This window comes from Hibiscus syriacus, unplaced genomic scaffold (genome assembly GCF_006381635.1).
Source record: "Hibiscus syriacus cultivar Baekdansim isolate YM2019G1 unplaced genomic scaffold, ASM638163v2 tig00110303_pilon, whole genome shotgun sequence".
NCBI lineage: Eukaryota > Viridiplantae > Streptophyta > Magnoliopsida > Malvales > Malvaceae > Hibiscus > Hibiscus syriacus.
In genome coordinates, this window is record NW_024062672.1 from 843,783 (window position 1) to 856,444 (window position 12,662).

At 34.1% G+C, this 12,662-nt stretch overlaps 2 protein-coding genes across 3 annotated transcripts; both read right to left on the reverse strand.

Annotated features, from left to right (window-relative positions):
• Positions 1–965: 965 nt before the first annotated feature.
• Positions 966–5,793, reverse strand: LOC120116722. 2 transcript variants are annotated; one of them, XM_039137132.1, is made up of 6 exons: positions 5,643–5,793; positions 5,302–5,408; positions 1,774–3,105; positions 1,633–1,701; positions 1,261–1,459; positions 966–1,177 (listed from the first exon to the last, which is right to left on the reverse strand). In XM_039137132.1, the coding sequence occupies exons 2-6, from the start codon at positions 5,302–5,304 to the stop codon at positions 1,107–1,109; spliced, it is 1,674 nt and encodes a 557-aa protein (XP_038993063.1). In that variant the 5' UTR covers positions 5,305–5,408; positions 5,643–5,793; the 3' UTR covers positions 966–1,106. The 2 variants fall into 2 exon arrangements, with proteins under 2 accessions (XP_038993063.1, XP_038993062.1); XM_039137131.1 differs by lacking the exons at positions 5,302–5,408; positions 5,643–5,793 and adding an exon at positions 4,500–4,618.
• Positions 5,794–9,992: 4,199 nt separating this feature from the next.
• On the reverse strand, positions 9,993–10,603 carry LOC120116704 (zinc finger protein ZAT12-like). The gene has a single exon (XM_039137113.1). The coding sequence runs from the start codon at positions 10,522–10,524 to the stop codon at positions 10,012–10,014; it is 513 nt and encodes a 170-aa protein (XP_038993044.1). The 5' UTR covers positions 10,525–10,603; the 3' UTR covers positions 9,993–10,011.
• Between the last annotated feature and the right edge of the window lie 2,059 nt (positions 10,604–12,662).

Below are 12,662 nucleotides of genomic sequence, written 5' to 3' on the forward strand. Positions count from 1 at the left end.
GAAATGTCATTATCCAGCTGAGGTGAGAACATTTTTATGTTTAGAACTCTCAAGTCATGAGCTTCAATGATTTGAACCCTAGATTAAGATAGGTCTCTGACACTTGGCCTGAAGGGTTGGTGCCCTTGGGTTCAATGTCACCTGCTTCGACCATATGTATGAAATACAAGTACTAAAGAACATATATAAATAACCTCAAACTTGACTCCATGACATCCCTTCCCTCATCCTTAGATTATGTATGACATAAGAGCCTGAGGCGATATAGTGTAACCAGAATACCAAACTTTACATAAACGTCCATTCAATCAAAAGTCTTGCAAGCTTAGAAGAAGATTTCATCCTTCTCGTGTATAGGACCAACTGTTCGACGAAAGAGCCCAAGTATGTACTAATGGGATTCAGTCATTGAATAAAATACAACACATTAATCTACATTCTTATACTACCACACAAATTAGTAGATAATAAGTCGGTGTTACAGCCACTCCATCAAAACATCAAGTTTGTTTATTCCTCCGAGGAAAATTGGGCAGGGGGTCTTGTTGGTTGGTCCATGGCGGCAGAATCAACTGATCCATCTCACTCGGAGAAGAAAAGACATATAATAGCAAAGACTTGGACAACTCTAATGCATACTAGCACGGGAAGTGTGGACTATTCGTATCATGAGAATAATCTCCTTTAATGCATATTCTTTGGCATCACTATTCAACCAAGGCTACTTATCACTAAACTTTTGCATATTATGCCGACTTCTATATCTGGGCACAAATGCCACTCCGGTTGAGAGCATATTGGATATAATGCAACCTTGGCAGGATATCGTACCTGGTTGCACTAGTTTTCCATAAAGAAATGGAGAACAGAATTACAAGGTCGACAGGGACACAGATTCAGCTACTCTATTTCAATTGCATGCATTCAGAAAAGTTAGATTCTACTCAAAATATAAATGTCTCATTTCGAAAATTTTGGAAACCCATGATGTCTGTTAGCATCCATCTGTTCAGCTTAATTAAATCCCAAAACATGTATAAGATACATACTCCTCCTATGCACAAATCTGATTAGCCTCACAAGCTTTGCAAGGCAAAGTCTTCATCTCAAGATGACACAGTAGCATCAACCTTTCCATAGATACGCTGAAGTTCACGGGTCGCAGCTTGATATGAAGCTGAGAAACAAAAGAAGAAAACCGAGTAAGAGAAGTTACGAAATAAACCTTTCATGTATGCATCAGGTTCACAACTACATTACCTTTCCAGATGCGAAAGTTCTTCTGATTAATTTGGGATCCTGTCACATTTTGAATTACATCAAAAAGCATCTCCTGCGGAGTGTTTTTGAGCTCCTGAACAACTGCATAGATGGTCTTTCCATTCTCAAAGTAAATATGATTATTGGGGTGCTTGGTCTTGCAATTAGCATGGCACTCAAACTCATATGCATTCAAAGCCTGCATATAAATTTCGAATCATGGGGCAATGATACCCGGGTTTAATAATCTCATCCTCTTCTCAATACTCTGTAGCTGGGGAAAGGGGAAGGGATCCAGAAGCTTTGCGACAATGAACATTTTTGGTTGGCTACTTAAAAAATGAAAAGCAGATGACTGTTTGAGTTGCTTACTTTTTCAAAATTACAATCTTTGCAGCCACACATATACCCAGTCCCTTGTATATACCCTTTAAGGTTTTTCTGCAAAGGAAAAATTTAGCTTACATGATTTAAATTCCATTGGTGAAAAGTTAAGCACAGGAAATAACTCACCTCCCGTGACCATGAAACATACTTCACAGCAACCCCGTCAAGCATACCAGTTGACAACAAACTTTTGACATTGGAAGGGAAATTGTTGGGAGAAACATTTTTAGCTATCTTTGGTTCTTTATGCTTTGGGTTGGTATCAGTTCTAGGAATACTTTTAGGGGCACTGTTTACGTTTAATTCTGGATTCGACTGAACTAACTGTTGCTGGCTAGGCAATTCTGAAGCTTGTACTGGATTCTGATTATTCATCAATAAGTTATAGCCACTAATAATACTGCCAGAAGGATTTGTCTCAGATTCATCAGCCCCAAAAGATATGGTATTGATCTCACCCTTGTAGTTTTGATGAATGGATAGAATACTGGACTCTCCTTTACCTTGTGTAGGAGTGATTGTTGCGATGTTACACTCTGCCATATGATAGGAAGGTTGCATTGGTATATTATCATCTTCCTTATCAAAAGAGGGGGCCGTTGAAATTAAATTGGCAAAGGAAGGGCTCAAAGAAGCTAAATTGGGGTCTCCTTTCTCATATGATTGCCCCATTGATATAAAATTGCCATCCTCCTTGTCAAAAGTTTGACACATCGACAAGATACTCTCATTTCCCTTGTCGTAATTATGCCCCACTGATATGAAATCAGCATCTCTCTTGTTAAAGGTGTGCCCCATTGAAATAAAATCGGCATCTGCCTTTGTAAATGTGGCACCCATTGAGATGGAATTTTCATCCCCACTACCATAAGTTGGGTCCAGCGATATATCGTTGTTACCACTTGTACTGTAAACAGTAGACATTGAAACTGTGCTATTAACTCCTATACTGTAGGGGTGTCCCACTAAAGCTGGCATGCCATTGTTTGAATCCTTAACTTGGTTAACTTTAACTTTCCTTATTCCACCAAAACTGAGACACGGGGCATCGCCAACAGTATGAGACATGGATAAACCCGATGAACTATTGATGTATCGATCTTCAAAATCCTTTCTTCTCACATCCATATTTCCACTGTCAACAGAAGAAATGTTGCTATCAACAAAGTTGACAGTTCGCATGGGCTCAGATCCAAATAGGCAATCACTGAATTGGCCAGAAACTGACTGAAAACTGGAAGCATTGTGCCATGGAGAAACATTGATGTCTGCAATTCCTGAAACAGGTTGGATGTTAACTGATTCTATAGCTTGCTTCTTGTTGCTTAACAATTCTGGTGCAGCAGCATCCATAAACCATTGATGAGCACGCTTTGATTCAGATCTGGAAGAATTATTATAATGCACCTCTCCATTAGTTGGACATGTACCATCTCTTGGCGTCCAAAAACCTTTTTTCTGGAAAGACAGCCAAAATCAATAAAACAGAGAATCAAAGCAGAGGCATTTATTATCAAAAGATAACAAATAGGCTAACTATACAATAATTCTTATTGGGAACTTTATTGGTATAGAGGCAACTTTAGATTCATGTGATTTCTTATGGGATAAAGTTTTTCATCAGAGTATTTGGATCAAAAGTAAGACATTCAAATGAGAAGGACAGAATAACACTAACAAATATTCTATAGTAATGGAATGCTGAATATAGTAAATAAAATACCCTGCAAGTTAGAAAGTCATTACCAACCCCGCAAGCTGCAACATTGAAACAGTTACTTCTATTTTCTTTTTCCTTATATCTTGATATGTTATCTAAATATTTTAGCAAGCGGATACAAGGAAAGTACAGGAGTAATATGTGACAGACAAGTAGCACGTTCATGGCTAGGCGTTTGGTCATAAGAATGAAGATGAAATGTTGACAAGTACTTACCCAAAAAAAAGGACATATATTAATACAATAATCGCTTTATTTACAGATATCATGGATATATGCACCAGATCACAGAATTAAAATGAGAACCATTTGAAGTTTTGAAAAGCACGTACAATGTCCTATTTATCATATGTTATTTCATTTACGTGTTTGTCCGATGATGATGGTCGATAAAAAAGAAAAAAGAAAAGAGATCACTTTTTTATGGTTGGTCTTGGTCAAGACATCAAAAAGGAAACTTATTTATATTTATAAAAGGTGTTGTTTTGTATAATTTCATTACATTTATAATGTATTGTTAGTTCATGTATTCCATCTCGAAATTTGAAGAAAATTTGAGTTAATATATTTGATCATGTTTAAGTCTATAGTAACGACAAATATCTTTTACATAAAGTGATAAAACATACTCAAAAGGAAATCTGTCCTGTCTGTTTTAGAAGGATATTACTTCACTTTAAACGGATAATTGACACTCACACCATTGTTCAATGCATATCAAAAGGGAAACATGCAGAAAAAACAGGAGCTGGTAAAGGCAAGTGGTTTCAATCAGCATGTCAATATAAGTAGCAGGGACTGCATGTAAGATAGTAAAAAAATTGTTTAACTTTAACCCAATATATATCACCATGTCTACATATCTGAGGCACATTACCATCTGCATTGCTTTCATTAAGAATTTAAATCCTCAAGTTTCAACATAATGAAACCTAACATGAAATCATTATACACGTATATCTATGGTACATGATCATCATGTTTGACATTTAATTTACTCAAAAATCTGACATCAGAAAACCTAGTATAAGTCACAATATTTTTAAATCTAAGACATCTTGCCTTTGTAATTACTTTTAGTAAGACATTTGAAGTCCTAAATTTCAACATAATGGAACCTCACAAAATTCACCTTTATCTTCACACATAAGGCACGTAGCATTTAAGCTCAGATGTTAACGTAAATCAGCAACATTGGCATCAATGTGCTACTCGTATAGTACAGCAGGGTATATTACAAAATCTGAATTCCCCAAATCTGCTAAAAGATGGAACATAAAGTTGATTGTAACATATGCATCTCTAAGACATTTTATCAGTAACAACTACTTTTAGTAAGACAATTAAATTACTTACAGCTCGGAATAATGGAATCTAACATTAATCGTCATAATCAAGTGTCTGAAGAAGCATGAGATGATAATACATCCAAAGTCTTTAAAGTTTCGACAGAAAGGAACCAAATACAAATCAGCATGCCCATATTTAAGGCAAACAATCATTGAGATTACTGTTTTAATAGAATATTCAATTTCCTCAAACTTCTTCATACTTTAACCTAACATAAATCACCACACATGCATATTTAAAGCACAAAATCATCTTGATTCCATTCATTTATACATTTAAACTTCTCGTACCGAATCTTTAATGATAATTGAAAAGTTACATTGAACTAATAATATTCACCCTAGCGAGACAAATTAAAAATTCTCCAATTAAGTTCTTTAATTAATTTTCAAACAATAATCAATCAAACAAAAATCAAAATTGATGCAAGAAAACCAAACAAAAAGTGAAATCTTTTTTTTAACCCTGAAAATGAAAAAAAAAAGAGGAAAAGGAAATTCAAAATCATTAACAAGAAAGAGCCAGAACTTAAACAAAACACTTGCATGCAATAATAGGAGCTTCTGTAAGTGCTAGGCTCGTACCATTTCTCCCCAATCTTGCAGCTCAATGAGTTAGTTAGTCACTCACTTGCAATTGAACACGCCTTCGATCAATAAAAAAAGAAGCTTGTTTCACCTTCCATAAAAACCTTAAGAAGATCAAAGGGAAAAAATCAATTAATCAAATCAAATCAAAGTTCAATCACAAATTCCGTATGCATTAATCCAAAAAGTAACATTTATAATATTTAGAAACGATATCTTATGAATTTTCTCCGTTTTCCTCAGTATTTTACAGACGATAATTTAAACAGGTTATTCCGAGCAATGGCGCGAACTAAAATCTAAAAATGAAAATAGTTGAGGGCGCTTATAAATAATACCTTTCCCGGAAAGATCGCCGGTTAGGATTCCCGGCGATAACTTGCCGGAGATAATCAAATTTCCTCTATAAAATGATTTAATTTCTTTTTCCTCCAACTACTTTGAAGGAAAGCAGTCGCAGTATATACACTGAGAAAGCAACTGGGAGAACTTTCGATCCCTTAGATAGTGGGAAGAAAAAGAATATATAATCTGCACCAGCGCAGTGTATTAAATTTCAGGCATTTTAATCTTGACCGTATACCTGGCAGTAGATTACAAAGTGGGTTCCACTTGAGAATGAGAGGGTATCGTAACCGTTAAATTTGGCCTCCACACCTGGTTGGACTTTGTATGGAAACCTATTGAATTGGAGCGGTAAATTCTCTGCGGTTAAGGGTAGGGAAAGAAAACTGACATGTACACTCGGACCTATATGATCTTGCCAAATCATCTTTGTATGTTTGATGCTTTGATTAATTTCACTAAGATATCCCAGGAACACGAGAAATCATTTCATGATTTGACTCACCACGTTAACTTATGGTATCATAAAATTCATCTATTTTAAAGTAATTTTTAAATAAATACATACTTATTTATTATTAATTTAAAATATAAGATAATATTTATTTAAAGATAACTCTCATTCATTTGACATTGATAATTGAACACTCACACTTTCAGTATTATTGTTGCTCAAACTCGGGATCTCAATGGATAACAACGATTTTTTGACTACTAATGTCGTTTAGTTCATGCTACACTCTTTATTTACATGTAGGAAAGAGATGACAATTCACCTTAGAAAAAATAAGATATATAAATTGTATTGGTTAGAACCATAAATAACATAGGAAGCCAAGTCCATCTAATAATTTTTTTCGAAGACAATAGTTGGTCAACCGTAGGGGTAGGAGGTAAATATCAAACTAATGGTGGTTTAGTTAACTTTAATTAAGATGTAATTAATACTTCCATAAAAGCTTGCCACAAAGGTTTGGAATTTTTTAGGTGGAGATAGAGTTGATTAACTCACTTCGTAAAAACATAAAAATTAAAATTAGGTTAGGCATAAAGTATAATATACCTAAATTAATATATATGTATATATATATATATATATATATATATATATATATATATATATATATATTTTTTTGTTTATTTGATAGAAATCTATAAAATATTATTTGTACGAATAATTATACGGTATCCATATAAAGGAGATTTTCGGTTCGACTTTAATGAGATTAATTGCTATAGCCTAATGCATGTGGTATCCTTCAATTGTTTAGCGGCAAAACTTCACAAATTTCTTACTGATGAATCAAGAAGTCCATCAACATAACCAAAACCTCAAGCAACCTTTACTAATCATTCAATGCATCGTTGACCAATTTTTATTTTTTTTAATATATCCAATATTAAATTTTTAATCAAAACACTAAATCAAATTATAATTTAAATTCAATTCTTAATTCTTCAAGTTATTAAACACTTGAATTTCATTATGTGTAAACCTTGTTTAAAAAATTCTAATTTGAATCGAATATATTTTTAAAAAATAAACTAAAATCTCAAAGTTCATGGTTAAGAGAATTATTCTTATTTGAGTCTAAATAATTTAAAATATATTTTATATAATATCTAAACTATTGAGATCTTTACGTTCATAAACTAAAAGATAATACATTTTTAAACATACTCAAACTCACATATTACAACAATATTATCAGAAAATTATATCTATGAAGAACCCACCAAGCAATTATATATAGAGAAAATAATCTCAGTGACAAAAAATGTCTTATAATATACGATTTTAACCAACTTTTTTTGGATTTGCCAAAATGACAAACTAAATCGCAATGCGATCGATAATTCGCAACGTGATCTCCGGTATCGCAAATCAGTTTCCAGATTCGCAACGCGAACTTCGACTATCGCATTGCGATTTACATATTCGCATTGCGATAGTCCAAGTTCGCGTTGCGATTTATTCCAAGTTCGTTGCGATAGTCGAAGTTCGCGTTGCGATTTATTCCAAATTCGTTGCGATAGTAGAAGTTCGCGTTGCGATTTATTCCAAGTTCGTTGCGATAGTCCAAAATCGCAACGACGGTATTGCATTTGTTTCTTAAGAATTTTCTCTAAAAAGATAGTATTCGCGCGGACGTGTAGAAGACACGTATTACCACGACCACGACCACGACCACGACCACGACCCGACCCGACCCGACCCGACCCGAGACGAGACAGACGGCGGCGGCGGCGGCGCGCGAGAGTCCCCCTTGTTCTCTATCACTCAACAAGGAAGTGTGAAAGCCAAGCCTTAAATACCATTCCCAATAGTATTTCCAATACTATGTGGGATTGACCATTACCAACACTTGTTCCTAATACTATGTGGGATTGAGCCTTAAATAGTGATATTATTTTTGAATGTTTTGCTTAAAATTACAATAATCGCGATTGATTGTAAATTGACATTTAATTATGACATATTTAATCGTATAATACTAATGCAATTGGTTGTTGATTCAGTTGTTTTAAGGTGCATGATTGTTAATTGTTTCCTGAATAATCACATTGTATTGAAAACAAGTGTAATGCTCAATCCCACATAGTATTGGAAACACTATTGGGAATGATATTTAAGGCTTGGCTTTCCCACTTCCTTGTTGAGTGATAGAGAACAAGGGGACTCTCGCGCGCCGCCGCCGCCGCCTATTGAAACACGGTTAACTTAATTATAAATATAAAAAAATTCACTATCGTGTCAATTAATTATTATTTTTAATTATAACACAAATTTACAAAACTTTTATTTTCTATGGAGGTGGAAAGCCACCTATTGAAACACGGTTAACTTAATTTCTCCTAATTTTTTGTGGTTAACTAAATTTCATTTGGATTTGATTGAATATATAATAACATGTAACCAACATAAAGAGAGAAGCCATAATAATTTTTTATTGAAAATTTTATTTTTATCGGTGTATTATTTTTTTTATTTTTTATAGAATGTTGTTGTTGTCATCAGTATTTTTTATTGTCTTTTTCTTTTATTATATCATATCTCTATTTTCTTTTTCTTTTTCTTTTTCTTAATAAGTATACATGCATGACATGTTTCTATGGTTTTCAAAACTGGATCGGTCAACGAATCGGCCGTGTTACTGGTTCACTGGTTCAACCGGTCGAACCGATCAGACCGGTCGAAAGAACCGGACGACGTCATAATTAATTAATTATTTAAAAAATTTAAATAAAAATATAAAAAAACATTTAATAAAAACAGTTTTTTATATCACAAGTCATATTCAAAGCAAGTTATAACATATATAAGTTAAAAACCATAAAATCAAGTGAAACAAAATTATTCAAATCAACTACAACATAATATTTAAGGTAAAACATATTAAATAATAAATATAATTATATAACTATAATCAAAAAATAAATTTGGGGCTAAAAAATCATAATAAATGATGTAGTTTGGTTTAATTTTTTTTTTAAATCCCACATGGTTAAGAAACATAGAAGAGCATCACAAAAGTCTGAAGAGTAAAAATATGAAAACAAAACAATCCGACATGGCTAAGAAACATAGAAGAGCATCCTAACTTAAATAATAGAGGTAATTTGACATTCAAAATCATGGAGTCTTTTGGTGAGCACAGAGCAAACTATTCTTTCGCTTCAATCGAGCTCGAATTTTAGGCTTCAATCGAGCTTTTAAAACATTTTTTAGTTTGAGGTTTTTTTAGTTCAAGTTTCAATATTATATTTCAAGTTCGAGTTGAACTTGATAATTTTTAGCTCGTGAGTTTTTGAGTCGAGTTGAGCTTACTTTTAAAGTTTTCGAGTTCAACTCGGCTCGTTTAACAAACGATGTCATTCGATTTAATATTTTTTAGAAAAAAAAAACAAAACCGGATTTCAACCGGTTCACGGTCCGGTCCGGTTCAACGGTTCACAGCCGGTTCAACGGTTCCTTCCGGTTCACTAGTAGCGGTTTAACCGGTGTAGAATGAACCAAACCAGGCAGCGGTTCCTGGTTGAACCGGCCGGTCCGATCCAATTTTCAAAACACTGCGTGTTTCTTTATGTCTTTTGACATGTTTTTGTCGTTGTCTATCCCTTTTTTTCATATATCTTTTTTTAAGGGTTGATTTGATATCACTATGACTAGTCAAAATAATACTTATTTAATCTCATTAATATTTGAATATTGGTTTGTGTTAACATTTACTGTTTCCACTTGATGATTATTATTTAAAATATATTTCATTTAGAATGAAATCGAAATATAAAGATGTATGCTACTGATTTCTATATGTAAATAAATTAACAAATATATACAATAATAATTAATAATATAGTTTATAAGAAAAAATTTATTGTTGGAGCTGCCTTGCCAAACAATCCCAAATCATTCTCCAAAGGAGTAAAGTTCAAATCCAAACACAAAACTCTTCTGCTATTAGAGTTCTTCACAATCGGCGACACCATCACCGTTTCACCAGACGAATTCAAAGAACCATGCTGGTTTTCACTCGCAACGCCCCTATGCCTCCTCATATGTCCGCCCAACGCTTGCCCGATCGCAAACTCAAGCCCGCAAATCGAGCACTCGTGCGTCTTAGGCTTAATTGGCGATGGTTGATTCTCGCCGTCCGCTTCCCCCAACTTAAGCTTCTTATGACTGGCCCGATGGCCTCCTAGAGCTTGGAACGATTGAAACTGCCGGTTACACGTTTTGCACTCGAAAATCCGAGTCGGGATAATATTGGTCTCGGTTTGTTCGTACCCGATTCCTCCTTGTGAAAGGAGCATCAAACAATTTGCCAAAGCTATATTATTCTCCACTTCTCTGTTGAGAAAGCTTCGCTTCATCTTTTTTTTTTTTTTTTGGTATGGTGTGAAAATATCAGTTTGTTTGGGTATTTGATTTTGATTTACTTTTCAGAGGAAAAGAAAGTGAAATAGGACTTCGAGGTAAGGTGAGGTTTGATATATTTATAGGTTGGTTTTTAGGCAAGATGGGAAGTTTTGACTTTTTATAGTTGACTTATTGGAATGACTTTTGTGCCCTTACTATTTGTCTGCTAAGGCAATCAAGTATTGGGGATTTTTGGAATAAAAGATTGGACTGGCGGGTGGAGGGATTGGATCATTGGATGTGAAATCAGTTCGACTCGTGTACGCGTCAGCATGACCGAGTAGCTGAGCCAAGCAAGCATCCTGAGTTGAAAGTCCTCGTTAGAATCTTCAATCGTCTAGAAGATTCTAATTTTCTCAGAAAAATATGGTGACTAATCAAACGGAATGACATCTTTCCACGTGGACTATAAGCTTTTTAAGTTTCTGGGCGGCAGGCGCGGCGGCTTATTGTTGGTTGTATAATTTTACTTACACTTTCGTTTTCATGTGAACGTACGCCAAGAGAGTCGAGTAGGGCTGTAAATGAGATGAGACAGATCGCGAGCTACTCGAGATTGACTCAGTCAAGGCTCGATAAATACTCGGATCGAATGGACTCGACTCGAACTTGATCTCGACTCGAATTCTTAACGAGCCGAAACGAGCTACTTGATACTCGACTCGAAAAGCTCGTGAGTAGCTCGAAAATATAATATATTAAGATTTTATTTTTAAAAAAATAATTATTAATAATATTAACATTTATGTGTTGATTTTTTTTTTTAAAAAGACAATAAGACTTTCATATATTTAAGGTTCATGTTCGAGTTTGAGTTTGAGGATTCGATCTTATTAAGTTTAAGATTTTTTTTTTCATTTCGAGCTGCTCACGAGGTTCAGTTCAGGATTTCGAGTTCGAGTCGAGCTTAAAAATTTTAAGCTCACGAGTTTTCGAGTCGAGTCGAGCTCCATTTCAGAGTTTTCGAGTCGAGCTCAGCAATACTCGAGCTCGACTCGGCTCGTTTACACCCCTAGAGTCGAGGATAGAGTTAAACACATTGTTTTGAAAATCGGACCGGACCGGCCGATTCAACCGGGAATCGTGTGTTAGTCCGATTTAATCTAAACCGGTTGAACCACTTTTAGTGAATCGGCCAGAACCGCTGAACCGTTCGAACCGAACCGGCTGAAAACCGAAAAAAACCAGAAATTTTGTTTTTTTTTCTTAAAAAAAATTAAACCAAACAACGTCGTTTGTTAAACGAGCCAAGTCGAACTCGAGTATTGTTGAGCTCGACTCGAACTTGAAAACTTTAAAAGTAAGCTCAACTCGACTCAAACTCACAAGCTAAAAATTATCAAGTTCAACTCAAACTCGAAATATAATATTGAAACTTGAACTTAAAAGGCTTGAACTAAAAAAAATTTAAAAGCTCAATTGAAGCCTAAAATTCGAACTTGATTGAAGTAAAAGAATAGTTCACTCAATGCTCACCAAAAGGCTCCATGATTTTAAATGTCAAATTACCTCTATTATTTATAGAAGTTAGTTGCGATGCTCTTCTATGTTTCTTAGCAATGTAGGATTGTTTTGTTCTCATATTTTTACTCATTAGACTTTTGGGATGCTCTTCTATGTTTCTTAGTCATGTGGGATTGTTTTTTAAAAAAAATTAAACCAAACAATATCATTTTGTTATGATTTTTTTAACCCCAAATTTATTTTTTAATTATAGTTATATAATTATATTTATTATTTAATATGTTTTACCTTAAATATTATGTTGTAGTTAATTTGAATCATTTTGTTTCACTAGATTTTATGGTTTTTAACTTATATATGTTATGACTTGCTTTGAATATGACTTGTGATATAAAAAATTATTTTTTATTAAATATTTTTGGTATTTTTATTTAATTTTTAAAATAATTATGACATCGTCCGTTTCTTCCGACCGGTCGGATCAATTCGACCGATTGAACCAGTGAACCGATAACATGGTCGGTTCGCTAATCGGTCCGGTTCTGAAAACTATGGTTAAACATGGTTGGTGACTTTATGTTGGGAAATAACGTTTATCATTTTTTTATTTAAATATTTCTCTCTCTTC

Excerpts from the sequence above, each read along its gene's own strand:
- LOC120116722 (XM_039137131.1), bottom strand. The coding sequence starts at position 4,529 with ATGCTACGTGCCTTATGTGTGAAGATAAAG. Across the intron at positions 1,702-1,773 it reads ATGTTTCATGGTCACGGGAG|AAAAACCTTAAAGGGTATAT; the intron begins GTGAGTTATTTC and ends TTTCCTTTGCAG. Across the intron at positions 1,460-1,632 it reads AAGATTGTAATTTTGAAAAA|GCTTTGAATGCATATGAGTT; the intron begins GTAAGCAACTCA and ends ATTTATATGCAG.
- LOC120116704 (XM_039137113.1), bottom strand. The coding sequence starts at position 10,524 with ATGAAGCGAAGCTTTCTCAACAGAGAAGTGGAGAATAATATAGCTTTG.